Raw genomic sequence first — 27,578 nt, 5'->3', positions numbered from 1 at the left:
CTTGTCCTGAGACACGTCACCAAGCAGATCTTCAGAACTCATTAACCCAGCCTTTGGAGGTGCTCAGACCCCCAGACCCTGCGTCACTCTGCCCAGAAGCAGCAGCTCAGTTCAGACGGCTGATAGAAAGCTGTGCTTTCCCTTGCAGGCCCAGGACTTGAGGGCCCCCACAGTACTGGCCAAGTGGACCCATGGAGCCTCTAGGGTCACCTGAAGGCTGGCATTTCGTGGACACTATTCCCATATCCTGAACCTCAGAGCTCTCCCCCACTGTGGCTGTTGACATGGAGAAGCCCTGGTCCAGGGTCTCTAAGGATTCTCCTCGAGCCCACCTGTTTTCTGTTGATTTGTGTTATCTGTTTTAATCTGGGGTTTGGGTTCTCGGACCCTGACTTACTTCAGCAGTGATTCTGCATCGTCTCTCCTCCCTGTCTCTCGCAGCTCCTACTGCCTCTCCCCGTGCCAAGCCCCCTTCGTCCAGTCCTGACAGTAGAGGTTCTGAGAAGGAGGTCACCCGAGGATCAGCGCTGGCAGTGACCTCAGCCAGCTCCTCCTTCGATTTAAGAATAGGGAGACAGAGGTCCCAAAAGGTTGATCTACCCGGCCGCACCATCCCCGATCAGGTCGCCTCATTCCCAAGACAACAAGCCAGGGAGCAGCGCCCGTCTGGCCTCGCAAAGGCAGGGGCATCACCTGCTGGCTTGTCTCCCCTTTCACGCAAACTCCTCTGGGAGCCGACAAGCGAGCTCCAGCTCCGGGCTGACACCCGAGTCCCCCGCCGCACCACCCGCTTGCGTGCCGGCCAAGAGCTCCGCCCCGGCCCCGCCCCAGGTCACACCCCGCCCCCGCAGCTGCACCAAACCTCCCACTTCCAGCTTCCCCCGGCGTTCCCACCCGCTCGCTCCCACCCGGCTAGCCGCCCAGCGCCAGCCTCGCCGTCTTGCCCCAGGCCACCAACGCTCCGACTTGGCTCCACCCACGCCCACAGCCGCTGGGGGGCTCGTTCCCTTCTCCGGGCCCCCGCCGCGCTCCCGCCCCTTCCGGCCGCCCGGGTTCCCACCCGCCCCTCGCGTGCCTCGCTTCCCACGCGCGAGGCGCGCCCTGAGACCCGAGTGGCCCGGAGGCACCAGGGCTGGGCGGTGCGCTGGCTCGGATTTCGGCCCGCCCCCGGCGCCGGCGTGACCCCTCCCCGGGCGCGGGCGGGGCCGGGCCAGCTGGCCGGCGCCCCGCCCCCGGCCTGGCGCTCCGGGCGCTATAAGAGGGCGGCGGCCGCGGGGCGCCCAGCGCGGGGCCGGGAGCGCGATGGTCAGCCGCCGCGGCGCGGCAAGATGCTGGATGGGCCCCTGCTGGCGCGCTGGCTGGCCGCGGCCTTCGCGCTGACGCTGCTGCTCGCCGCGCTGCGCCCCTCGGCCGCCTACTTCGGGTAGGTGCCTCGGCTGCCCGGCGGGCGGGGCGGGCGGGCCGGGCCCGAGGCCGGCGCGGGCGCGAGGGCGGGGGCGATCCAGGTGCGCGGGGCGCGGTGCCCGGGCTAGCGAGGGGCGCCGGGTTGCCTGGAGCTGTTTGTTTGCGGCGCCCGCGTCGCTGGGTTCGGGAGTCGGTGTCCCTGTGGCGCGGCTCACGGAGAGGGGCCGGCGTGCCCGACGGGCTGGCGTGAGGCCCCGGTCCTCCGTGACCCCGGAGCCGTAGTCCCTGTGGCCGCGCCCGCGGCCGTGCGCGAGGCTCCCTGCAGCTGCGGGACCAAGCTCTGGTTATCGGCTGCCTTTGGCTGGGATTTCTTGCCAAACGTCTGGAGCCTCCCTGGCCCCTGCACACCCACCCGCCTTGCAGTTTCCCCCTCCTTTCTCTCCCGGAGAAGTTAATTTAACAACAACAAAAAAATACGTACAAAATCCAGATGTTCCTTGCACTGAGCCCCAAAGGGGGAAAAAAACTCCAGGCTGGAGGAATTTTATTTTTCTTGCGCTTTGCTTCTGACGTTCGCTTGGGCCGCGACCCGCGGGAGCGCGTCTGTGGGACCTCTCTGGTGCGCCGGGCCCAGGCGGGCTGTGAATGCTGCCTCCAGCCGCCTCCCGGGTCGCTGCCCCGCGCGCTTCTCCGCAGCAGCAGTTTTTTGTGGTTTTGGCTCGTCGCGCCCCATCGTTCTTTCCTGCCTTTCCTGGTTGCTCGCTCCCAGATCTGGGCTGTCCTGCCAGGCGAGCTCTGGGGACCCTCGCAGTGCCCTGCAGCTGGGCCCCCGAGGTTTGCGTGGCATCGTGTAGGCAGCCCTGCGGCTCTCCCCAGCCGCCCCGCCTTCTGCCCTCCTGCCACTCCTGGAGCCGAGGGCAGCCTCGAGTCCCGCCCAGACCCCGTCCTGGGTGCCTCATGCCCGTTCCGGGCTGCCGCCCTGCACCCGTTGTCACCTGTTCCCTCTCCCGTGGACCAGGCACCGGCGCGCAGCGGCCTGGCCGGCAGAGGGCCCCGTTGGTCCAGAAATGTGGCACTGCCAGGGCGGGGAGCGGCCGACTGGGCGAGAAGCCCTGCAGGTGTATCCTGTTCTCAAAGAAAATAAAATATTTTCATGGGAAACTTTCCCTTTGTGTTTTTCTCCCCCCACCCACTTCTCCTGTTCCCTTCTCCTGGGTTGTCTTCCAGGGTCAGCTCCTTGTCTTCTCACCCTGGAGACCCCATCCCGCAGCCAGGGCTGTGGCTCTGAGTCTGGCCTGCCTGGGGCTCAGGCCGTGCAGAGGCTGGCACGCCCCTGCATGCCATCTGTGCAGCCTTTGCCTCACCCTCTCGGGCAGAGGGAGGGTCAGAGGCTGGCTGTCTGGCTGCAGGTCCACGGTGAGTCACGATGGCCTGTCAGCCAGCTGGGCCTTTGCGCTGTCCAGGCGCAGCCATGGGTCTGCTCACCAGGCTTCAGACACGCCCTGGGCTCGTCTGCGCCACTGTGCTCTGCTCGGAGTCCCTGCTGCCAGCTTTTACTCTCCGGGAAGATCGGAGCCACAGGGTGGTTTTCAGGGTCCTGGCTCCCATCCTTCACCGCCACCCCGGTAGCATCCCTCTCTTTCTCCATCTTTTCTCTGCGCTTTGTACCTCTGGGGAAGTCTCCTTAGCTCCCTTGAAGAGAGTAACCCCCAGGGGCTGTGTGGCAAGTTGGGAGGGCTTGGTGCCCCTGTGGCTTCTCCAGCTAGCCCTTTTGGCCCTGCTCTTTAATCCCAAAGGTCACCTCAAGTGGGCTCCTCAAGTCCCGCCCCATGGAAGACTGCCCCATAGGAAGAAGTTGTGCTTCCTCTGCTGGGGGGTACTCCCCCTCTGTATCCTCCACGCCGGGCAAGAGAGACAAGACTCAGCTTGGTGCACGAAAGTCCTGGAGGGTGGCAGGCTCTGCGCCAGCTGAGCAGGCAAAGGCGGGAAGGGACCTGGTCCTGGAGTCCACTCAGGATAGCCCCGGGTGTAAAGACCCAGCCTCTGGCCGGCAGTGAGCGGCTGAGCCTGGGTCTGGGGCTGTTTCTCCTGGCAGGGGGAGGCGGAGATGGCCCAAGGCTGGCAGGGCCAGGCAGGGCTGGGCCAGAGCCAGGGGGCCTCCCTGTGCCTTGTGCTAGGGCTCCCCTCCCCACCCCGAGTACCGAGGGAACAGGGGGAAGGCGCTGGGATCCAGCCCTCCTCTCCCTTCCCCCACTCTGAAAGCTCTGCCTGGCACCGGGGCGCACAGGCAGGGCAGCTCCAGTTACAGCCCAGAAACCCGGAGAGGCTGGCCTGGGGGAGGATCACGTGGGCGGTGGGAGCCCGCCCGGCCTGCCCCCCCCCCACCCCCCCTCAGCCTGCAACCCAACCCGCCTGGCCTCCGCAGTCCTCCCCAGCCTCTGGCCACCAGGCCGGCCCTCCAGGTCACCTGCCTGCCACGGAAAAGGGGCTCCTCTCTCCTCCTGCCGGGCCTGACCCTGCTTTTCGGCGTGATTAGCAGGTGGTGTTTCCATGATTCTCCTGGGGCGACAGAGGTGTCTGTGCTCTGGGGGCCTAGACAGCTTGGCCTGATGCCCTCTTGGAAGGAAGTGGAGCCTGGCTCTAAGCAGGAAGAGGCTGTCCCAAGGGCTTGCGGCACGTTTGAGATACAAACTTGGACACCCCTCCCTGCCACCAACGACCTCCCCCCACTCCCCCCGGCCTCCCTGTTCCACTCCATAGACCTGGGTGGGCTCTCCGATACTCAGCTTCTCTCTTGGTGTTATCCTCAGGTGAGAATATGGAGGTAAAGGGTGCGCCGTGTATGCTGAAATCTGCCCAGGAAGGTGATGCCCCAGACCCTGGGGCAAGCCACCCTTGTGCTTCTCTGAGCCTGGAGTTAGGGGCTGGGGCTGGGATTTGGGGATCTGTGCCAGCCAAAGCATTGCCTGGCCTCCCTGGTGCTTCACTGCCTTTTTCTTAGAGGTCCCATGTGTGAAGCCAGCCCCCAGCAGAGGCCCCTAGGGAAGCTGTGAGACAGGCATCCAGGAGCTGCCCAGGCGAGTGGAGGCCTGAGGCTTCCAAGGTGATTAATCTTCAAAAGAAGCAAGAAGGGGCACAGTGAGCGCTGAGGCTCTTCCAGGTGTTGGCCTCCGCACTCCACATTATACTGGAAGCATTTGCAGGTTACGGAGGGGGAGCAGGGCAGTGCTGTGAGGTCTGTGGGTTTGTCCCAACTTTCTGTTCTAGGCAGCCTGGAGGCCTGCATGGATGAGGCAGCACTAGGAACGGCATTGAGGGCTTCCCTAGTCTATGAGAGGTGCTGGCAATCAATTTAATTGGCAGCTGAGGTGCTCTGGACTGTTGCGAATGGGTGGGGGGCAAGTGCTTTTTGTTATTGAAATGTAACTCACATCTTCTCAACTTATTAGTTGATGCATACAGTTCAGTGGTTTTTAATACATCCACAAGGCTGTGCAAGCAGCACTGCTATCTAATTCCAGAACATTTTCATCACCCCAGAAACCTTATATCCGCCCCCCCCTCCCCCAGCCCCTGGCAACCACTAATCCACTTTCTGTTTCTGTGGATTTGCCTGTTCTGGACATTTCATATAAACGGAATCATACCGTATGTGGCCTTTCGCATCTGGCTTTTTTCACCGAGCATACTGTTTTCAACATTTATTCACATTTGTAGGATGATTCAGTGTATCATTCCTTTTTGTGACTAAATAATATTCGACTGGATGGGCATATGATGGTTCTCTTCCATCTTTTCATCTGTTGATAGGTACCTGGGTAGTTTCAGCTTTTTGGGTATTGTGGATAATGGTCCCGTGAAAATTGGTTTACGGTTTTATTTTTTGTGGATGTATGTTTTCAGTTTTTCTGGGTATATACCTAAAAGTAGAATTGTTGGATCATGTAGTAATGCTGTGTTTAACTTTTTGAGGAACCACCAAACTCTTTTTCCACAGCATCATTTTACATTCCCGCCAGTAATGCATGAGGGTTCCAATTTCTCCACATCCTCACCAATGCTTAATTCTCTGATTTTAAAAAAACATTTTTTTTTTTTTTGTTAAAATTCTGGCCATCCTGATAGACTTGAGGTAGTATCTCATTGTAGTTTTCATTCACATTTTCCTGATGACTGGCTTCCACAGTGTCTCAGAAGGTAAAGAATCTGCCTGCAATGCCGGAGACCCAGGTTCCGTTTCTGGGTTGGGAAGATCCCCTGGAGTAAGGGAATGGCTACTTACTCCAGTATTCTTGCCTGGAGAATTCCATGGACAGAGGAGCCTGGCGGGCTATAGTCATTGGGGTTGCAAAGAGTCAGACATGACTGAGCGACTAACGCTTCCCTGAGAGCTAGGGATATTGAGCATCTTTTTATGTGCATAGCAGCTATTTGCAATGTCTACTTTTGGGGAAATGTCTATTCAGTTTCTTTGCCTAATTTTTAGTACAGTTGTTTGTCTTTCTGTTGAGACGTCAGAGCTTCTTAAATGTTCTAGATCTCTTCTTGGACCGAGGTGAACCTGTTTTCTTGACCTGTGAACCAGCAGGCTGCCTCTCAGCCCTTCCTAAAGGTTTGCATCCCTGGACCGTCACAACAGACCTTCCTGCTTGGCCCCCAGGGGACTGTGTGGGGGCAGGGGTGAAGGTTTGCTTGCTGGGGTCTGGTCTGGGGTTAGGGCTTTGCCTCAGACTGGGGCTAGCTGTGGGCCCTGGCACTGTGCTTAGGGGTGCTCTCATGGGGTACGGGTGGTCTCTGAATGCAGGTCAGGGAGGGTCAACCTCCTCCGCTTCTCAGAATACTGAGCCTTGGGTTCCACTGGGGGTCCTGTGTGGCCACATGCCTGCTGGCTGCTTCAAGGAGAGGCTTCCAGCTGGTCCCTGGAGCAGAAAGGAGGAGAGAAGGCTTCCAGGATGGGAGGAGCCGGCCTGAAGGTAGAAGGACGAGGCTGCGTGGTGAACCAGTGAAGTGGGCGGGGGGCGAGGTGGAGACCTGCTGAGAGAGTGCCACAGCCCTCGTAGGGGCAGGGGGAGATGTGGGGGGCTCGGGAGACCCAGAGTCCGCGGGGGTTAGGGAGGGGCTGGCAGGGTGAGGTGTCCCAGGTGATCCCCTGGCCAGGAGTGGGGGTGCTGTAAGGTAAGTCGGAATTCGGGGAGCCACGCGAGCTTGGGTGGCAGGGCGGGTGCTACCCACAGAGACCCACCTCAGGACAGACGCGCCCTAAGAAGGCCAGCAAGGCAAATGGCCTCTGGGGGAGAGGCCACGGGGAGCAGTGCGCTTCAGAGGGTCAGGAGAGAGTCGGCCTCCACTGTGAGCTGAGGCTCAGGCGATGGGGCCCTATCCACAGTGTGCAGGGCCGCTGAGGGGCTGGCAGAGAGATTGCTGACGCCTCTTGGAAGTCGCCCTGGGTTACATTAAGCGTTCTAGATCTGTTCTCAGACCGAGGAGAACCTGTTTTCTTGACCTGTAAGGCAGCATGCTGTCTCTCACCCTTTCATAAAGGAGCTCTTACAACTCAACAGATAAACAACTGAGCCAGAAATTAGGCAAAGAAACAGAAAAGACATTTCCCCCAAAGAAATGTTCTGCAGCGGGGGATGGGGGCTGGGGATGGAGGCAGCAGGCTGCTGGAAGGGCCTGGCGATGTGGGGAGGGCTTCCAGGGACAGGAGAGGACGGAGGGATGTGGTGGACGGGCCGGGCTTCCTGCCCGCAGAGGAAGGGAGATTCTTTCTGGACTTGCGGTCTCAGACCTCTGTGGCCAGCAGAGGGACCGAGGTGTTCCAGTTCCCCAGCCTTCGGGTCCAGGGCGGACATGGGGAGGCAGGTGGAAAGAGCAGGTGGGGGAGGCGGAGGGGATCCCCTGGTGGGCTGACTGCCTGTTGCATCTCTGGTCTCCAGAGTCCTCCTCCTCCTGTCCACTCTGCTCTGGGGGTCTGTGGACTCCCAATCCATTGGCTCCGGCCTCCCTCATTGTCCCCTTCTGCAGGCTCCCGTGGGGCTCTGCCCCGGCCCCCTAACACAGAGGCAGGCGGGAGCATCAGGGAAGGCCTGGGCCTCGGGGCTGGGAGCCCATGTGCACAGGCGGTGGGGTCTGAAGCCTCCTGGTGGGGCCTGAGGTGAGGAGGAAGCCGCCGCCATCTGGCTCCCCTCAGCTGTGTGAGCAGGTGTCCCACCACAGCCGGCGGCCGTCTGGACGGGAGGACAGCTGGCCTAATCTCACCCTGTCCTCACCACTGTGGTCCAGAACCTGAGTCCCGGGCCATGGGCACTAGCAGGATCCTGCCCAGCTTCCAGGGTGCCCCAGCCTGAGGCTGGTGCCCACCACCCACCCCAGGGGCCTTGCAGTATCAAGGACAATAGAAACGTGTGGTTTTTTTTTTTCCCCTGGAAAAGCATGCATGCACATGATTCCTCCTGGGGGGCAGTGGGCCCTGAATTTGGGGCAGAGCGATGAGCTGATAGGGGGCCTGACTTGGCTTTCCTGGCTGCAGAAAAGTGACACCTGTCAGCAGGGCCAGCACTCAGTCCCCTTAATCCCAGCCTGGGGGGCACCAGGCTCCCATTGTGTATTGTCCCGGTGGTAGGGGTGCCCCTGCAATGCCCACCCTGGCTTAGCAGGCTGCAGGAGGTTTCAGAGGAGGTGCAGTTGTCAGGGAAGTGAGTGAGGCCAGGTCCCTGCCTGGAGGTCAGTCTCTGGTGGGTGGGGAGCAGGGCCACTGTCCTCATGGGCCTGCCCATCCTCCGGGGTAGCCTCAGCTGTTGCCTCTTTCAGGAAGCCACAGGACAGCCCAGTAGTATCACCCTATACCTGTGGTCCCTTGTGGTGTCTTCTGCAAACTGCGCTGGGCTGGCTCTTCGAAGTCCTGTGGGGGATCCTGTCTCCCTTCCGCTTCCTGTCTCTGCACCCAGGAGTCTGGGTGGGGTCTGAGGTGCTCGTTCCCCAGGTGGCCTGACTCTCTGCTCACCCGACCTCCACCACGCTGTACCCACACTTGCTGGCTGGACCACTGCACCTTCCGGTACACGGATGGTGGGCTGGGTGTCGCAGACTTGAGACACTGGGTCCTGAACATTGGACAGAGGCTTCGTGGGCCATTGCTGTGGGTGCTGTGCTGAGGGCAGAGGGCTCTGTTGGAGCGCCCGGGGGCAGGAGGGAAGCAGAAAGTCCTGTTGAGCAAGGGTTGGGGAGGTGGGGGCAGGTGGTTGCCCAGGTCACGTAGCAGGTCTGAGCAGGTATGTGGAGCGGGGCTTGGTAGCATGGTCTGGGTGATGACCAGCCTGTCTTCCTGCAGGAGCTAATGATTAAGGGACATTCGTGGGCTGGGCCAGGGTCTCCAGAGGAGGACAGCCCCACTCTGGACAGTGTCGACCTGGGTGGTTTGCTGGCCATCTGGCTCCGTGACCTGCAGGCACAGTCCGCCATGCTGCCCTGCTCCTCCCAGTGAGGTTCCTGGCTGGCCTGGCGCCCCTAGCCGCAGGAGGAAACCCGGCCGCCCAGCTGGCAGGCCTTGTGCCTCGAGACCAGCCGCCGGACGAGGGAATGGAAAAAGGCAAGCCTCAAGCTGCGTTTGTTTTTCTTAGCGATACCTGAGGTAGACGTGGCCAGGGAAGTGGTCTGGCCCGGGAGTAGAGGCCGCCAGGGGCTCCCAGACCAAAGCACAGCAGCCTGGCTTCCGCTCGGACGGAGTGCGCAGCAGTGGCTGCCCCAGGCCACCCCAGGGCGGGGTGTTGGTGCCGGCCGTCCCAGCATCCTTCCTTTGTGTCTGGCGTGGTGCTGGGCCCCCGGGAGGCCAGCTCCGGGAAGGAACCTGGTCACCACGTCGATGCTGGGAATGGTGGGGCGGGGGCGCCCTGGGATTCTCCCAGCACCTGCCCTGAGTCTCCCCTGTCCTTTGTGGCAACCCCACCGTGAGTCCACAGCCATCTCTGAGGCCTGCGGAAGTGGTGGCCAGGACACAGAGGTGCGCTGGCCCCTCTAATCCCTGCGTGAAGCCACTGTAGCCCGTCTTCTCCTTGCGGCAGGCAGTGCGTCTCGGCGGTTGCAGGCAGCCTTAGTCACTCTCCTGGGGGCCTGCAGGCCCGCCATTCTCCAATGGGGCTCCATCATCCTAGTCTGGGGAGGGAACCGTTGTCTGGTGACCCTTAGAGTCTGGGGGGGGGTCCCACGAGTTCTGCTCACTTCAGGAGCCAAGGGTGGATGGGGGCATTTCTGTGAGGCTGGTGGATGCCAGGCCTGGTGGGCAGTGTTCCGGGTCCCAGGTAGCAGAGTGTGCCGAGTCCTGGGTCTGCCAGCCGACTCCTGGGGGGCCAGGCAGTTCCCTGGAGTAGCCGGTCGGTGATGGTGCCGGGGACCGACCAGGAGCTCTTTGTGCCTGGGATGTCAGAGCCCCCTGAGACGGAGGACGCGGGGCCGGGTGCTTCTCTCTGCTGACCGAGGTGACAGCCGTCATGGACACAAAGTCCCCGTCGCAGTGTGACCTGTACACGGGGCTTCCCTCCTGCGCTGCTCACCCGGGTCCCTCAGCAGGGCGCCGAGGGAGGGTGGCGCTCTCGGGGAGCCCCGTGCGCTGCTGGGGTCTGTGCTCACTCCACCCCCACGTGCTTGGGTGGGAGGCGGCAGGCCACGGGCAGATGGAGGGTTAATCTCAGAACCGGTTCTCAGCGCTGGAATTTGTTTTGAATTTGATTCACACAGAAATTAAATGCTGTCTGGTGGGGCTGAGGTTTCCTTGGCAGGGCGCTGTGGCTTCTGGAGCTCTGGCCTGCTCTCCTTCCGTCCGCCCAGCCCAGGGTCTAAGCTCCCCATGCCCCAGGAGCTAGGTTTGCGGGCAGGGTGGCCCTTGGGGTGGCTGGGCCTGCTGGCAGGAGGAAGGAAAATCAAAACCTGTGCCCACCCCCGGCCGTGAGTGGGCAGGAGTGAGGTGTTCTCGGGGCTGAGTGCTGAGGACCAGGGTGGCCCCCGTGCCCGCATGGGCCAAACCTGCACACCCCCTCTTCCAACAGTGCCTGTCCTGCCACCTGGCTGCCCTGGAGGGCAGATGTGAGGATGTGTGACTGGTAGGGTGCTCAGAGGGGTGGGCCTGGTAGTCTCCAGGGCATAGTCTGGCATGACAGCCTCAGGCCTGGTCCAGAGGGTGTTGGGCATCCCCAGCTTGGCTCTGTCTGTTCTAGGTTCTTTCCGGCTCCCCCAGGGCTGGAGTGGGGGACTCTGCAGAGCTGGTTGGGATTGGACGGTGGGCCCTCAGCAATGTGGGACCTAGTCCAGGATGATCTGGTCTCAAGATCCTTACCTTGATTACTTCCACAAGGACCCACATTCCAAATAAGGGACATTCTGAAGTTCCAGGTGGGTGTGAATTTTGGGCACCTTTATCCTCTGCTTCAGGTTATTCCTACAGACAGTTCCCAAATATGGTGACCAGCACATGGACAGAGATAACTTGGTGTGTGAGCAAGTGCAGCCAGGGACTTGCGGAATTGATGGCAGCAGACCAGTAAACAGAGTGTCCCACACTGAATAAAACAATTCTCGCTGTGCTTTCAGGAGCAAGATAAGCTAGGGATATCTGTAAGGAATGAGAAGCCACAAAAACTGACCCAGCAAGTTTGGAAAAACCAAAGAGAACTGGGGAAAAATTTAAGTAATAGGCTGATTTGAAAGCAGGTTAGAAACTGTTGAAGCGAATTGGAAAATTGTAAGATAGGTCAAGAGAAATTACACAGAGTATGGCCTGGGCAGGCAGATATGTGGCAAACAGAGAGGACGGGAAACCTAGGAACACAGTGAGGAGGTCCTGCACGCTCCACCAGAAGCCCAGAGGTGGAGGAGGGGAAATTAACAGGGTGAGGTCTGGAGAGAATGGCTGAAAATTTTCTGAAACTGATCAGAACAATTAAGAAGATTCAAGAGGCCCAGTGTCTTTCTAAGCAGGAAAAAAAAAAAAAAAAATCATACCATAATATAACAGATTGCAACTGCAAAACACCAAAGCAGTCTCCAAAAACAAAATATAGATCACCTTCCAAGGATTATCAGGCTGACAGCTGACTTCAGAACTGAGAGCAAAACCAGAAGACGGCGGGACCATCCACTTGGTGCGTGAAAAGAAAATGACTGCCAGCCAAGAACTCCACGCTCGGTGAAGATTACTGCAAAATGATGGTGAAGTAAAGACGTTTTCAGGCAAATTGAGAGTTGCTCTGAAGGAAACATTGACAGTGCAGTTTAGGCATAGGAAATGGCCCTGCGTGTTCCAGACATAGAAAGGAGTGAAGAGCAAAGAGAAAGTCAAAAAGAAGGAAGGGATAAGGGAGCATTGAACAGCTTCCTGTTGGGTCCTGAATGTAGAACTAACATACCCAACAGCATATAATTCCAGGGAGTCAACAAGATTGACTCAGGGCTCATGTTACTGAGAAGGGGACAGTCCTGACCAACATGGAACATGGGTAACTTACAGACTCAAGTTGTAATTTTGAGGGTAACCATGAAAATAATGGAAATATGACTTCAGGTTAACAAAAGGAAAAGCAGGGTAATAAAAATAACCCAAAAGAAGGCAAGAGAGGAGGTAAAAAGAAATGGGAAGAGGCATGGCCAGCAGAAAGAATAAACAGACCCCAAGACCCCAGTGGATGAAATGCTCCAGGCATAAGACTGCGGTGATTGGTGTTGTGGTAAGGTCCTTAGTCTCATTATGGGATCTGGGTAAGGGATACATGATGTCAGGGTACAGAAGATAAGAGGATGGGGGAGAACACACCAGCTCAATGGGCCATAAGGGAAAGAGGGAAATGAGAGAGAGAGGATGTGCTGTGACTCAGCTCAGTACAGTGACCTCAGCTGGTCCCTGGAAGGGCTGTATCAGGCTCAGTCTGGTGACCTGAAGCTGCCAGAGTGGTAATTAAATGCATATTTTAGAAGTGGAAAGACACTTGAAAGGACTCAGCAAGTGCCCATCGCCAAAGTGAGGGAAAAAAGGTAAATTGAGAGAAAATTAAAGTAGTGCAGAAATTGACAAACAAATGTGCACTAAAGAAGAATAGACCCCTTTTTGGGACGAAGGTCTCAGAAGCATCTGAGGAGACTAACCCAGTGAAGAGGAGGCTCAGAGTGCTAGGGTCTGGCGAAGGGAACATTATCACGGATTCTGCAGGCAAAAACAAGGGAATATAATGAGCAGTTCCATGCTGATAAATATGCAAATACAGAGGAAATGGAGAAAACAAAAAAAGTAACAGAAACAGATTCAAGATTTTAAAATATTGACTAATGTTATAGTAATAAAAAAAAATTGGGATTGTAAAATGGTATATAGCCACTGTGGAAAGCAATCTGATTGTTCCTCACACAATTAAACATGGAATTGCTCTAGGACCCTGCAGTTCCACTCCTGTGTATATACCCCTGAGAAATGAAAACATATATTCTTGAAAAAATGTGTACTTGAATGGTCATAACGGCATTATGAACAATAGCTAAAGAGCGAACAACTCACAAGTCCATCATTTGAGGAGCAAAAAATAGAATGTCGTGTATCCATACAACGGAATATTATTATGTGCTACAGCATGGATGGACCTTGAAAACATTGTGATAAGTAAGAAGCCAGTCACAAAAGGCCACACATTGTTTCATTGCATTTTTAGGAAATGTCCAGATCAGGGAGACCACAGAGACATGAAGGTAGATTAGTGGTTGCCAGGAGTTGGGAGAGGGGAATATAGGGAGTTGATAGCTAGAGAGTACATTATGGAGTTTCTTCTTTTAAAAAATAATTTCACTACGCATTTATTGTTTTTGGCTGCGCCGAGTCTTCCGTGCCTTGCACGGGCCTGCTCTGGCTGTCGTCAGCAGGGGCCACGCTCTCATTGCCGGGCACGCGGAGCTCACTGCGGCGGCCTCTCTCTGCACAGCACAGGCTCTGGGGCTTCAGCAGTTGGGGCACGTGCGCTGAGGTGCTGCACGGCATGAGGAGTATTCCTGGACCTGGGATTGAACCTGTGTCCTCTGCATTGTCGGAGGATTCCCACCCACTAGACCACCAGGAAAATCCTATAAAGTTTCTTTTTAAAACAATGAAAATATCCTAAAATTGACATGGTGGTGTTTGTACATATCTGCAAATGTACTACAAATGTTGAACTGTATACTTTAAATGGGCAAGTTTTATGGTAGGTGAATTATATCTCAATAAAGCTGTTTTTAAACAAGAGAAAAAAGAAACTGGATCAGAAAGAAAATCTTTCCACCAGGAAAACATCAACCTGCATGGTTTCGTGGCAAGTTTCACCAAGCAGTCAAAAAGGCATGGTTCTAATCTAACAGAACTCTTCTAGGAAATTAAAAAAAGGGCAGCTCTTGCTAAGGCACCAAAACTCAGCAGGAGGAGCATGGGAGAAGAAAATTACAAGCACGGATGCAAATATCCTAGACAAAACATGATCAAGTTACATAGCAATACAGAGAAGGGATAAAACCCATCATGGCCAACTGGGTTTATTCCAAGAATGCTTAATGTCTGACATTAGAAATATCAATTAGTGAAATTCCTCAGTTTAACAAATTAAAGGAGAAAAATCACACACCAAAAGATGCAGAGATGACATTTAATAAAGTCCAGCATCCATTTGTCATTTTTAAAAACACTCTTAGCAAACTAAAAGCAGAAGGGAACTTCTTTAACTTGCTACAGGGTGTCCAGAAAAACAGCTGACCTCATGCTTAGTGGTGAAATGGCAACACCTTCCCTTTTATGACGAAGAGTCAGACAAGGATGCCTGTCATCAGCGTTGTCTGAATCTGAATGATGCCAACTGTCTCAGACCCTGAAGTGTGGTGGGAGTTGTTTCTTTGACGTAGCAGTCACGTTCTGGCTCTGTGAGGGCACTGATTCCTGGTCTCTGGCCCCATAGTACCAGCTGTTAGGGTGCTCTTATGTCCGGAGTGGGGGTCTGGGTGGAAGAGACATGAGTTTGGGCTTGTGGAGGGGAGATGAGCAAGGATGGGGGTCCCCACTTCCTGGTGGTGTTGCCCAGGATTCTCTCCTTCACCTCATGGCCACCCATGCTGGCAAGGGCATTGGATAGCCTGTGCTGGCTGGTGGCTCTGGAGCTGGGGGTCAGGAGGCTGGGCCCTAGAGGGTAGTTGGCAGATTCTGCACAGTTGTGCTGATGGCCCTAGCCAGCATAGGAAGGCAGGAAGAATCACGTAGTAAGAAAATATAATAAAAGTCTCTGCAGACTGCATGATTGTACACGGAGCATCTGAAAATCATCAGAAACGAATTACAGCATGTAGCAGGGTCACCAAATACTAAATCAGCATAGGGTCAGTTGGATTTTTTAGGTCAGCAACAGAGAGAAGACCAACTTTATAAAGATATTTTATTTTTACACAAATGGTACTAGTGGTAAAGAACCTGCCTGCCAATGCAAGAGACATGGGTTGGATCCCTGGGTCGGGAAGATCCCTTGGAGGAGGTCATGGCAACCCACTCCAGTATTCTTGCTTGGAGAATCCCATGAGCAGGGGAGCCTGACGGGCTACAGTTCATAGGGTCGCAAAGAGTTGGACACGACTGAAGCGACTACGCTCACACGCACCCTGGAAAACAGACTGAGCCTAACCCAGGGTCACCCTTTGGGGGTCTGTAAGTCTTCAGACTTCAGTCGGGGAAACTGTAAGACTTCAGAGAGAGGCAGGAAGGAATTCTGAGTAAATGGAGAGAGACTGTTCTCCCCAGTGGAGAGGCTCAGAATTGCACACACAGCAGTCACAAGCGCCCCAGCAAACCCTGCCACGTGTGTGCAAATGCAGATGCAACGTGTGACCTTGGAATCTATTGGAAGGAGCTCCTGAAGGAATACCAGTAAAATAGCAGTCTGTGGACAACTAGCCCAGCATGGGGGGAGTCTGGGAATGTGCCCCATGTGAGGCTGCTGTGACGTCACACAGCAGTGAGGAGACAGGACCTTTAGGATCCTGAGGGACACTGGCCCCACCAAATTCTTTTGGGCAGATGTTGGCATCAGCTGGACGGAGAGCTGGATGTGTACAGCGAGTTGGGGAGCTCTTGGAGGATGTTTGGGAGCTTGTTTATGACGCTGGTGGTAGGAGCTGGGAGTGCCCATGCATAGGGCTATTGTTTGAGCTGCGTGAGAGCCGTTTTCCACAGTTGTGCTACTCCCTTCCACGTGTTTACTGTATCTCTTGAAAATACTCGAGTGTTGGGAAGTGCCAGACCAACATTTATATCTCGTTGTTTCTTCCTGGGAAGTAGGTCCAGCGTTGGAAGAGGCCAGTGGGATGGAGCAAGGGCAGCCAGCCTTGGCTCAAGTCCTCCATGGGCCGCCCGGCAGGCTTCTGTGCCCACCCACTCACCTGTCTCAGCCAGACATCGGGGGTGGGAGGGGCGGCTCTGTCGGGCCCAGTGGCAGGCATACCGGTACGAACAGCTGGGTGTTTGGGGGAGCTGTGCTGTGCGGAGTGGCCTGGGCGCTTTCTGGGCTGGAGACCGGCTGTGTGGGCAGAGGCTTACCACTCCAGGCTGGGCTGCAGGGCTGGGAGCCTGCAGCTTCTCCAGGCCCCTGGTTTGGACTTGGTCATTTCGAATAGGCCACATGTGCATGGGCCAGCATGCGCGTGGCTCACAGGCCGCGGGGAGAAGGACGGGATTCCTCTGCCCCGCGCCATCTTTGTCTTGGGTCTCCCCGGGCACCCCCACGTGCGCACACGGGTCCTCTGCAGATTGAGGCCTGCACCTGTGCCCCGAGTGTGCACAGCAGGCGGGCCGTGGCGCCTCTGAGGGCTGCTGAACACCGGAGTGGACGGTCCCCTTCATTCATTCAGCCTGTCTCCAGTCTTTGTGAGTAACAGTCAGCGCTTTCAGGGTTTCTGCATGATAGCATGGGCTTCCCTGGTAGCTCAGCTGGTAAAGAATCCGCTTGCCATGCAGGAGACCCTGGTTCAATTCCTGGGTCGGGGAGATCCCCTGGAGGAGGGATAGGTTACCCACTCCAGTATTCTTGGGCTTCCCTTGCGGCTAAGACAGTAAAGAATCTGCCTACAACGCGGGAGACCTGGGTTCGATCCCTGGGTTGGGAAGATCCCCTGGAGGAGGGCATGGCAACCCACTCCAGTATTCTTGCCTGGAGAATCCCATGGACAGAGAAGCCTGGCGGGGTACAGTCCCTGGGGTCGCAAAGTCGGACACAACTGAGCGACTAAGCAGCATTGCATTGGGTAACACATAAGTGACATATGCTTGTACATTTCTTTCTTCTTGCTGATATTAAATTTTTTTTGACTTGTACTTTAAAAAAATGTGGACCATTTTTAAAGTCCCTTATTGAATTTGCTGCAATACTGCTTCTGGTTTTTTGGCCACAACGCATATGGGATCTTAGCTTCCTGATCAAGGATTGAACCCACAGCCCCCCCTGCATTGGAAGGTGAAATCTTAACCACTGGGCTATCAGGGAAGTCCCTGCCTGTACATTTTAAGATAACACATTAATATATGGGGGCTGTATTTCTAGAAAGAGATTGGTGGTGAATTTTTGTAGGTGTGTCCAGAATTCCAGCCAAGGAGGAACACCTCTTTCCCTGTGTCCTTGACATTATCTTCTCAGATACTGATTTGCACTTATCTGATGAATGAAAAATAACTGATCAATATAGTTTTATTTCGTGTTTTTTTGAGTGAAATGCAAATGTTTTTAATAGCTAGCTGTATTTCCTTCTCTTGAACTGTATGTTCATATCCTGTATTCAGCGAACAGTTAATCCCTTAGTTATTGCTCTAGAGGAAAAGATACACCTGTGTTCACACATGCACATACCCACATACAAGCAAAGAAATTTGGCCCTTGGCCTGGGATCTGAATGCAGCATTTTCCCTGGTCTTTGTCTGTTGGTCTTTGGACTCTATACTACTCTTTTCTGTGCAGAGATTCTTGTGTATTTCATCAAATGTATTAAATTTTCAAGGCATTCTGGATTCTGAGTTGCTCTGATAAAGGCCTTCCTGATTCTGAGAATGTTTTATGAACCTCTCATTTTTCCTCCAGCACTTCTGTGGGTCCTCTTTGTGGTGGGGTTTCTGTCCTGCAAGACCTGTTGCTTGTCCCTGGCGCCTTCTCGGCTGAGCCCAGCTCACCTGATGGCCGCCCTCCTCCCTGCACCCCACACATGGTCCCCGCACCCCTAGTCCAGCACCTGCATGAGGGCTTGTCCACTGTTGCTGCGTTCCAGGCTGTAAGCTCACAGGCTGCCACACTGTGTCCACCCTGATTGTTAGGGGTCCTGGAGCCCTCCTTGAAGAGGTGGGGTGCCAGGGGATGGAGCAGTGTTGCACCATTGGGTCCTAGCCTCATGCCCACCATGGGAACTGGGTGGTGGCTCAGAGGAAGGCCTGGCCCTTGGGCCTCTGGCCTCAGCCATGTGGCTGCGTGGCTGCCAGATGGACATTCCTGGACCTGGACATCCTTCTGCCCAGAACAGATGTAGACACCACCTGGCCTCAGGAAAGGGTCCGCTTGCCTGTGGCTGTGTTTACGGAGCCGCCTCTGACCCCCTGATGGACATGCTGACGTTAGATGGGAGTGAAGCTACCTGTAGCTATGCAGGCTGGCCCTGGGTGTGGGGGACCCCTGAATTAGCTCCCCATGTGTAGTGTGGACACAGGCTAGCACTGAGTGGGTGGGAGGCCCTGACTTCTGTCCCCATGCACAGAATTTGGACACAGGTGCTCCCACTGCCTCCTGGAGAACTGGAAGGCAGCATCACCTGCTATTTGTCTCCCTCTCCTCGTCCACACCCGCAGCTACCCTTCCCAACTCTGCCCTATGTTCCCCCAGGATGGCTCTGGCAGTCGGGGTCCTCTTGGATGCCGAATGTTTTGGCAGTGGTGGGAGCTCGGTTAATCTGGGAGAATCCAGCCTGGGGGATGTGCTGGTGGGACACTACAGTGCTTTAGCTGTGTGGCACGCAGTTCTGGGCACAGCTGTTAGCATTCCTGTCTGGGGACAAGTCTCCACCGTGTGGGCTGTCTTTGTGTGAGGAGTGGGGCTCTCCCGGCCTCCGGCCCCGGGTGCTCGGGCCACTGCCTGCTCCCTGCCCTGGCGTGGCAGCTGTCCTCAGGCAGGGGCCTGGAAGTCCACAGAGCCGCCCTCTGATGTCAGCTTCTGCCCCATCCCAGTCTTTTTAGGCATGACGTCCTAACACTCGGTGAGGGGTGCAGGTAACCAGGGCCTGGGGCTGGCATGGGCTGCTATCCCACCGATGCACTGTCCCAGCTCCAGGCTCCTGTGTCTTCTCCCTGAAGGCCTCGCTGCTTCTGATTCCCACTGCTGCTGAGTGTCCACATCTCAGGGACCTCTGGAGCTTCTCTCCTAGCCAGCACGCACGCTGGCCTCCCAGTGCATACCCAGGAGCCTCCTGGTTCCGAGTGTTGCTCACGGAGAGGGGAACAGGCTCTGCAGCGCGGACGCTCACCCACACCCTCAGTCGCAGGGTCGGGAGCAGGTGCCACCTCTGCTCACTGGCGCGGCAGTTCTCAGCACTGTGGGGAGCAGTGCCAAGGCGGAGGGCGGGTCTTCTCAGGGTGCCCACCACGGCCTTGCTCGTGTTGCACCTAGGTGTGCAGGGGCGGGGCGTAGCGGTCCTTCCTGCCGCACACCCCTAGACCTGGCCAGTCTGCTCGGGCGTCCTGGCGGCTGCCTTGCCCTGCTGCTGCCTGGGCCTCAGCACCCTGCTTTCCTGTTCTCAGGGAGCTGATCAGTGAGGCTGAGATGGGCAACTCCTTTAGGGCCTGGGGTCTGGGGGTCTCAGAGTAGGGCCGGTTCTGCTTTGCACAAGACCCCACCCTTACCCTAAGGGTACATGCAGCGATGCCCCTCTCCATGGGGCAGGGCAGGGCCTGCGGAGGCGTGTGTGTGCAACTACAAAATGTGGTACCCCAGGCTGTCCCCAGAGGAGCCTCAGCCTGCTGCGTGAGTGCTGGTGTCTGCTCGAGGGTGGGGTCTCGGAGGCCCCGCCCACCTCCCTGCCAAGGCAGCTGGAGACCCCGCCCACACCCTGTCCGCTGCAGAGAGCTGCGGCTCTCTTCGTCAGCCCAGGGCCAGCGTTCCCCTGAGGGAGTTTTGCAAGGACAGCAGCAGTGGGGATGGGGCCAGGTGTGGGGCTCCAGTATCTGTGGACTCCTGCCAGCCCTGTTTCCTGGGTTTGGCTGGCGTGAGAGATGGGGGGTGGACTTGTTTCTAATGATGCTCTAGTAGGGGGCGCTGAGCCCCGTTCGCATCCAGGTGGGCACTTTTCCCTTCCGAAGGCTGAAGGTCTGAGTGGGGCTGGCTTGGACATATCTGGGTCTCAGATGTGCAGTTGTCTGTCTGGGGACACTGAGACCCGTGCTTCTGAGCAGAGCAGGCAGAAGGCCAGGGCCGGTCAGTCCCTGGATGGAGCTGGTGGTAAGGAGTTAGGGCAGGAAGGCCAGACGGCAGAGACCGGCTCCGGCCTTGGCTCAGCCAGGAGCGGGGATGGAGGTGCTCCAAACCAGCAGCTCCCTCCTGAGCGCCGCTCGGGTCCTAGACTGGGTGCCCTTACTGGTGCACGTGTTCCAGGAGACTCGGCTGGAACCATGGGGGCCACCTGCACAGGCTGCAGGAGGACAGAGAGGGAGCAGGGCTCCCCCAAGGGTCTGCAGGGCCGGGGGGAGGCACCCCTAGCTGGAGATGGCAGAGGCTGGAGGTCTGGAGCAAGCTGCGTAAGCAGACATGGGAGTGGGTGGTGGAGGGTGTGGTAGGTGTCCATCTCACGTGGCCTGTGACTCCCGTCCCCTCCCTGCCTTGGTCGTCTGTGCCTCTGGCCAGTGCCCCGGGCTGGGCAGCCCTCCCAGGTGTGTGTGTTTGAGTTTCTAGAACAGAGAGCTGTCATCAGACCTGGGCGGGAGGCTGGTGCCAGCTGGGGGGTCACTTTCTGACAAGTGTTGCTGGGGAGGGCTCAGCAGCCATGCAGGTACCTGGGGTCTGCTCCCGGGGCAGCCCGAGTGAGAACCCAGCGCACACAGGGGGCTAGGCTGGGGTCCCTAAGCCGTCGGCAGGGCAGGGCGTGAGTGATACAGGGGCAAGCGGACGCAGAGACGTGCCTGGTGGGCAGGGGTCCTCCGGGCTCGCCCCCTCCCCTGCTGGGTCTCTGCGGCCTGCCTAGCCCTGTCTCTGGGCTCGCTGCCCTTCCTGCCCTCCAGGGCGACCCGCTGGGGCTCCCGTCCCGCTGCCACCATGCTTTTCAGAAGCCAGGTACTGCTGCCGCCGCAGCGCCTGCAGCAGCTCACCCAGCGCCGACGTCCCACCTCTGGAGCAGGGCTCATTTTGGCCTCTGTGTGCCCAGGCTGACGGGCAGTGAGCCCCTGACCATCCTCCCGCTGACCCTGGAGCCGGAAGCCGTTGCCCAGGCCCACTACAAGGCCTGTGACCGGCTGAAGCTGGAGCGCAAGCAGCGGCGCATGTGCCGCCGGGACCCGGGTGTGGCCGAGACGCTGGTGGAGGCGGTCAGCATGAGTGCCCTTGAGTGCCAGTACCAGTTCCGCTTTGAACGCTGGAACTGCACCTTGGAGGGCCGCTACCGGGCCAGCCTCCTCAAGCGAGGTGAGTGCGCCAGGCCCCTGGATGGGCGCCGGGGGCGGGGCTCCAGTCGGGGGGCGGGGCTCCAGCCGGGGGGCGGGGCTCCAGCCGGGGGGCGCCCCCGTGCGTTTCCTCAGCCAAGTTCAGGTGGCTGGGCGGTGGGTGGGACTTGAACCCGCAGCTCTCCGCCCCCCGCCTCCTGCCCTCTCCCCCACGCCTGGCCCCCCCGCTCACACCTGCGTGGAACAGTTGCTGGTGGCACAGGCGCATGTGGACAGCTGTGACAGGGCCCGAGGCAGCTCTGACGGCTCTTGCCACATGGCCGGGACTGAGGCCGAGTGCCTGGACGCAGGGGCAGGGGTCCAGCTGGCGCCCTAGTTCCTAGCGTGGAGTTCCTCTTTCGTGTCTCCTTCCGTATGAGGGTGCCAAGGGGGCCTCTCATCTGAATCTCTCAACAGCTTTGTTTGAAAACTAGGGGCCTGGGGCGCAGGGCATGGCAAGGCTTATGGAGGCCCCTGGCCAGTCCAGTAGGTTCGAGACCCAGAGGGATGGGGTCTCTGAGTGCTGGGCACCGCTGTGGCTGCAGTACACTCCGCATTCTCTGCCCCTGAGCGGTCCTGTGTCTGGGGCATGAGAAGGTACCTCCTAACCCCAGGAGCGCATGTCTGCCCAGGTTCCCTGTGGCCCGCACCCTGGAGGATCCTTCCCGCAGATCCTGCTCTATGTGGAATGTGCGCGCGGGGAGACTGCTTTGGCTGCACCCGAGTGAGATAGGGCCACTCTGGCCCTCTGACCTGCCCCTGCCCTCACCCCCAGGCTTCAAGGAGACAGCCTTCCTTTACGCCATCTCCTCCGCTGGCCTGACGCACGCGCTGGCCAAGGCTTGCAGTGCAGGCCGCATGGAACGCTGCACTTGCGATGAGGCGCCGGACTTGGAGAACCGCGAGGCCTGGCAGTGGGGCGGCTGCGGAGACAACCTCAAGTACAGCAGCAAGTTCGTCAAGGAGTTCCTGGGCCGGCGGTCTAGCAAGGATCTGCGAGCCCGCGTGGACTTCCACAACAACCTCGTGGGTGTGAAGGCAAGCCGGGCGGGGCGCGGGGCGGGAAAGGGCGCAGGGTCCAGGGCCTGGGGCAGGGCAGGGCATGGTGTGGGTGCAGTTAGCATGTGCTGGGGCTCAGCGTGGGACAGTGTAGGTGGTGGGCAGGGTGAACATGTGTTTAAGGGGTGGGGGGCAGGGGCTGAGGGGCGGGGCACTGGTCTGGGAGAGGGCTGGGAGTCCGAGAAGAGGTGAAGGTGGCTGCCATGGTGTGTCTGTTCCAGCCTCTGGGGACAGCTGGGGCCTCCAGCCCTTCTGCTTACAAGACTCATTACTTACCCAATGGGCAGGGTAATAGTTGTCATGGGGAGCTCTGTGGATGGGGTGCCCCACGGTCTTGCAGGGTTGGGCAGAGCCAGAAGTCCTGCTTGCTGCTGCCTGGGGAGCAGGAAGGGGCATCCTGGGTGGTCAAGGCCACAAGGAGGGTCTCATCTACTGGGCACCATCTAACCAGGTGGAGATTGGACTAGACCTTACCTGTTGGGGCTGAGGGGTGAGTGGTCCTGTCACCAGGGACCTAGGTGAATGGTAGATGGGTCAGTGTGTGGTTCAGGGGTTCTGGAGAAACGCTAGGGGTATGGCTGGCCCAAGCTGGGGAGGCTGCTTCTGCCTCAGGGGCCCTGTCTGTGGCCAGGACTCTGTTCTGAGGAAACTGGAAACAGAAGACTCAAGCTAGAAAGGAGTGTTGCAGCTCCCTTGCTGCAGGCAGCCACCCTCTACCCCAACCCGCCCCCCGGCAGCCCCTCAGCTCCACACCCTGGAGGAGGGTTCAGGTCCCACCACCTTCACTGTGCACAGAGCACCCCACCCTCTTAGCCCCTGCACCGCCTGGACAATCGAATGCCTCCCAAGGCTCAGCCTGGGCTGTGGGGCCGTCAGGGGCGGGAGTGGGATCTGCGTGCTTGTGGGGCAGCCCTTGGGATTTGGAGTCCCAGCCTGGGGGCTGGAGGGGGTGATGAGGTAATTAATACCAGCCCCTTTCTGAGCCCCTCTTTATTGAGAAGCCAGGGTTCTGAGGTATGGGCTTATTAAAGAATCAATTTCCCCCTTTGCCACGGGAGCTCTGCCTGTCCTTCCACCCTCTGGGGAGGGGTGCAGGCTGATTAAATCCCCCAGGGGAGGCCCTTTCTTTTCCTCTGCACTCGCCCTTTTGTGAGCTATTAATGAAAAGTCAGAATATGAAAGTGCTCCATTAGCTCCACTGGTCCTGGGTAAGCCACATTTTAATTAAATTTGTCCGGGTTTCTCAGCAAAGTATCATTAAATGTGACTCTTCTGTTGCCTGGCTGGAGGGCAGCTATGTTTCTTAATCCTCCTTGAGTTGGCTCTCCCTGGGGGCTGTGTGGGAGCTCAGGCCTGGCTTGGGGCCCAATGGGAGAGGAACCTCCCCCTTCCTTGCCATTCCTCTTCCCCACGTCCCTCCTGGGACCCCAGTGTGGGAAGTCAGGCAGGAGGCCCTGTGGGACAGCTGGCCTGACTCCATGGCTTTGCACGTGGGACCCAAGTCCTGCGAGGGGAAGGGCCAGCCTGAGTCTTGGGCAGCCCCCCAGATGCAGAGCAGGAGGCTGGTGCTGGGCCGCGCCTGCCCCCACCGTGTGCGGGGGTGGGTGCAGCCCTGTCCTCTCTGCTCCTCGCTGGAGGCTTTCTCCCTCCGTCCAAGTTCCACTTAGCAGGGTGGCAGCTGGTGCCTGCACATGAAGTTGCATCTGGTCCCTATGCCCAGGCAGAGACATGGTCAACTCAGAACGTACACTCTGGTGGCCAGTTCTGTCCACTAGGCATGCTGACTTGCTTGTCCTTAAATTTTCAAGGAACAGACTGCTGAGGACAGACTGTGTGGTCCTGGGGTCACCGACAGGAGGGCTAGTGGGGAGGGGTGCCCTGCCCTGGCGGGGGACATCCTGGGATGCGGGGATGGGAAGGGGGCGCCTGGGTGGTGCAGGGTGCTGTGGTGGCTCCTCCGGAGTTGTGCTGGCTGTGGGATTTCTGTCCTGGGTGACCCATGGCTGGGAGAGGAAGGGCTGTTTGTGGGAGCCAGGAAGCCTGGGTGATAAACAGTGGTGGCCCGCTTGGCCGTGAGGTCTGGCAGCGCCAGCCCCTCTGCGAGCTGCCTCGGGGGCTGGTCTCGTCTGCTCAGGGGGTCCCTCACGCCCACCTCCCCCCCTCTCGCCAGGTGATCAAGGCCGGGGTGGAGACGACGTGCAAGTGCCACGGCGTGTCCGGCTCGTGCACCGTGCGGACGTGCTGGCGGCAGCTGGCGCCCTTCCACGAGGTGGGCAAGCGCCTGAAGCACAAGTACGAGACGGCCCTCAAGGTGGGCAGCACCACCAACGAGGCCACCGGCGAGGCCGGCGCCATATCGGCCCCGCGGGGCCGGGCGGCCGGGGCGGGCGGCGGCGACCCGCTGCCCCGCACGCCGGAGCTGGTGCACCTGGACGACTCCCCCAGCTTCTGCGTGGCCGGCCGCTTCTCCCCCGGCACCGCCGGCCGCAGGTGCCACCGCGAGAAGAACTGCGAGAGCATCTGCTGCGGGCGCGGCCACAACACGCAGAGCCGGGTGGTGACCCGGCCCTGCCAGTGCCAAGTGCGCTGGTGCTGCTACGTGGAGTGCAGGCAGTGCACCCAGCGGGAGGAGGTCTACACCTGCAAGGGCTGAGCCCCGGGCCTGGCCAGGCTGCTGCAGGGGCTGCGTCCCCCGGCCTGGGCGCCCCCAGCACGCTTGGCTGCAGGGCAGGGGCGGGGAGGCCTGGGGGCCGGCTGAGCGGGCCATCTCCAGCCCTTTGGCTCCGCCTCTCAGAGGCCCAGTCTGGCCCCTGCGTCCTCCCTGCTCGTCCCGCCCCGTGACCTGAGAGCTTTGCACGGATGCTTTCCAAGTTGTGTCCCCCCAAGTCACCAGCCGCCTGTCGTGCGCTGGGTGCCCTCTGAGGAGCGGCGGGCACACCTTCGTGACCACACGACCTCTGTGTGGGCTGACCTGCAGCAGCACTGGCTTAGAGTCAAACCACTAGGAGAGAGAGCAGGCGCCTGGCCGCCCGACTGTGGGGGGTATTCCGCTGGCCCCTCTGACATCACGTACTTCTCTTTAGAGTAGTATCAGTGACTTTTAAGTTATTTTTATTTAACTAATATATAATATTATTTTCTCCATCTCTGCAGCCTCCCAGGCTGTGGCTCCTCCCCTTCCCAGTAGAGCCTGGTCTGGAGGAGCCCCTTCCTCCCTCCCCTCCGAACCCCCTCCTGACCTGTTTGCCTGATCTGCTTTGTCGTTTGAAACCACTAAATCAAGAGAGACATTGCTGTTGTTGTTTTTAAAGAAGTAAAGCAAGCTGTGTCTGGCCACCACCCTCAGGGTTTCTGGAAGCCAGGTCCCATGGTCCAGGTTGGCTACCCGTAGCAAGGCTGACCAGGGAGGTGGACGGGCCCTCCTCTGCACCCCGAGGGCACATGGATCCACACTCGAGACTCCTCAATGCAGATTCTGGGACTGGGGGGTGGCAGAAGGCGGCCTGTTCTTCCCCCAGAGGTGGGCATAGGCAGAGGGTCAGGGCCAGCCTCTTGGAGGTTCATTTCATGAGGAGGGCACAGCTTGTCCTCTGTCACTGTAGGGGAGGCAGGGTGGGGGCAGACATGGGTGGAGAGAGTTTGGAGATAGGATTTGGCAAATGGAAAGTGTTCTTGGTCATGCTGTCGATTTTGCAGAGAAGGGAAAAGTATGGCCATCACTGACCTGATTTGGTTGAGGGTGTGTGCACACGTGTGTGCATGTGTGTGTGCATGCATGAGTGTGTGGTGTGTGTGCATGAGCATGTTTGTGTGAATGCATGAGTGTCCATCTGTGAGTATGTTCTGTGTATAAGTGCAGATGCATGCTTGTGTGTGCGCACATACATGTTTCCACATGTGTAGTGTGTATTCGTGCATGAGAGTACATGTCTGCATGGGTGTGCATTACGTACGTGGGTGCATGTGCGTGTGTGACCATGGGCGTGTGTTTGTGCATGTGTGGTGAGTATGTGCTTGCGTGTGCCTGTGTGTGGCGTTGTGCTCACGTGTGCGCTGTGTGGGTGCGGTCAGTGGTTGGCTCGGGCGCCTCTCCTAGGTGTGGAGCTCTCCTGCCCGTGTTGGTAGGGCCTCTAGCCCTGGCCCCATCCTGCTCAGCTCTATGACTCTGCCCAGAGGGTGTGCACTGGGGTTTGGGCAGGCACGGAGCTGGGGCAGGCAGTGTGGACGCAGGAACTACTGAGTGAAGGGATTCCTCGGAGTCCAGGGGGGGCTTCAGGAACCCTGGAGACTGTGTTTGTAGAAGAAAACCTATTTATGTGGATGTGGGTCTCTTTGTCCCTGTTCTATAGTGTAAATAGTAGAGTCTTTTCTCCTGTGGTTCAGAGAACGTCCCCGTGAAGAACTGCGTGCTGACAGTGGGGCAGCCAAGGCATGTCCCCTGGGAGGGAGCTGGGGTGGGCTCTGTGGCCGTGGGGGATGCGGGCCTGCAGCCTGGTCTCCTCCACACTTGGCTGGAGGGCGGGGAGAGGCGGGGGCGCGTCCCAGTTGTCCCCAAGCATTCCCACCTGCTGGGGCCTGGAGCAGGCAGAGCTGGCCATGTTTCTATGACAAGACTGTAGCTCGGTCACTACTGGGTTGGAAGGGCAGCAAGTCAGAGGAAGGATTTTTTCTAAGTCAAATACCACATTTAGCTCTATGTCATAAATATTAAGAAAAGTATTTTTTTAAACAAAGCAGATTGAAAACGTCTGCTGGCTGGTTTGTTTATACATAAATATATATCAGAATGTCTTGCTACGCGAAGAAGCACTCCCGCAGACGGAGCCTCTTATTAACACGCTTCTTGTCTGTACAGCAGAGGATCTCTCAAAGAACACATGTCTGTGGCGGGGTCCAGACCCCCAGCCCCGGGGCCGCAGGGGCAGAGCCATGCTGAGGGGCCAGGCAGGTCCCGGCCACCTGCTCTCTGCTCAGCGTGCTCGATCAGGCCAGGTGGAGGCGGGCGGGAGGAGAGGGGCATTCACACACAAGAGAAGTCTTGTGTGAGCCTATCGATTTCTCTACCTCATCTGTATAGTGAGTAGGTGTGTACTCGAGTGACTTGGAGAATGTATTTATTTAATGGCCTTGTGTAACAGAACAGAAACAAATGGAAACACTAAATAAATGTATTTTTAAATTATAGCCTCCTCTCCATGGCTGCCTTCAGAGGGGTCTGCAGGGGCCCTGGGGAGATGGGCCTGGAGGAGGAGCAGGGCCCAGGGAGGTGAGAGGGTTTACGGAGTAAAGGGGTCTCTTGCAGACCGAGTCCAGCCCAGCCCTGCCCGAAGGTGGGAGGGGGCGGTAGCTCCCGGTCAGCATCCGGAAAGGCAGCAGCTCTCACGTGCAGAGGCCATGTCCCAGGTCCCCAGTC

The 27,578-nt window shown here is 58.0% G+C and overlaps 2 protein-coding genes across 2 annotated transcripts; both read left to right on the top strand.

The window, feature by feature from the left end:
- The first annotated feature begins 1,198 nt into the window (after positions 1–1,198).
- WNT9A (Wnt family member 9A) lies at positions 1,199–27,349 on the top strand. Its single transcript, XM_043467067.1, has 4 exons — positions 1,199–1,423; positions 20,833–21,089; positions 21,882–22,144; positions 24,336–27,349. The coding sequence occupies exons 1-4, from the start codon at positions 1,329–1,331 to the stop codon at positions 24,816–24,818; spliced, it is 1,098 nt and encodes a 365-aa protein (XP_043323002.1). The 5' UTR covers positions 1,199–1,328; the 3' UTR covers positions 24,819–27,349.
- On the top strand, positions 1,452–16,471 carry LOC122440613. Its single transcript, XM_043467068.1, has 2 exons — positions 1,452–4,214; positions 5,942–16,471. Exon 1 carries the CDS (start codon positions 2,050–2,052, stop codon positions 3,031–3,033), a length of 984 nt encoding a protein of 327 aa, XP_043323003.1. The 5' UTR covers positions 1,452–2,049; the 3' UTR covers positions 3,034–4,214; positions 5,942–16,471.
- Positions 27,350–27,578: the final 229 nt, after the last annotated feature.

Source organism: Cervus canadensis, chromosome 4, assembly GCF_019320065.1.
Source record: "Cervus canadensis isolate Bull #8, Minnesota chromosome 4, ASM1932006v1, whole genome shotgun sequence".
Classification (NCBI taxonomy): Eukaryota; Metazoa; Chordata; class Mammalia; order Artiodactyla; family Cervidae; genus Cervus; species Cervus canadensis.
The sequence above is the reverse complement of the archived record's forward strand: the minus strand, read 5'-3'. Positions and strand labels throughout refer to the sequence as shown.

Excerpts from the sequence above, each read along its gene's own strand:
- WNT9A (XM_043467067.1), top strand. The coding sequence starts at position 1,329 with ATGCTGGATGGGCCCCTGCTGGCGCGCTGGCTGGCCGCGGCCTTCGCG. Across the intron at positions 1,424-20,832 it reads CCCTCGGCCGCCTACTTCGG|GCTGACGGGCAGTGAGCCCC; the intron begins GTAGGTGCCTCG and ends CTGTGTGCCCAG. Across the intron at positions 21,090-21,881 it reads GGCCAGCCTCCTCAAGCGAG|GCTTCAAGGAGACAGCCTTC; the intron begins GTGAGTGCGCCA and ends CCTCACCCCCAG.
- LOC122440613 (XM_043467068.1), top strand. The coding sequence starts at position 2,050 with ATGCTGCCTCCAGCCGCCTCCCGGGTCGCTGCCCCGCGCGCTTCTCCG.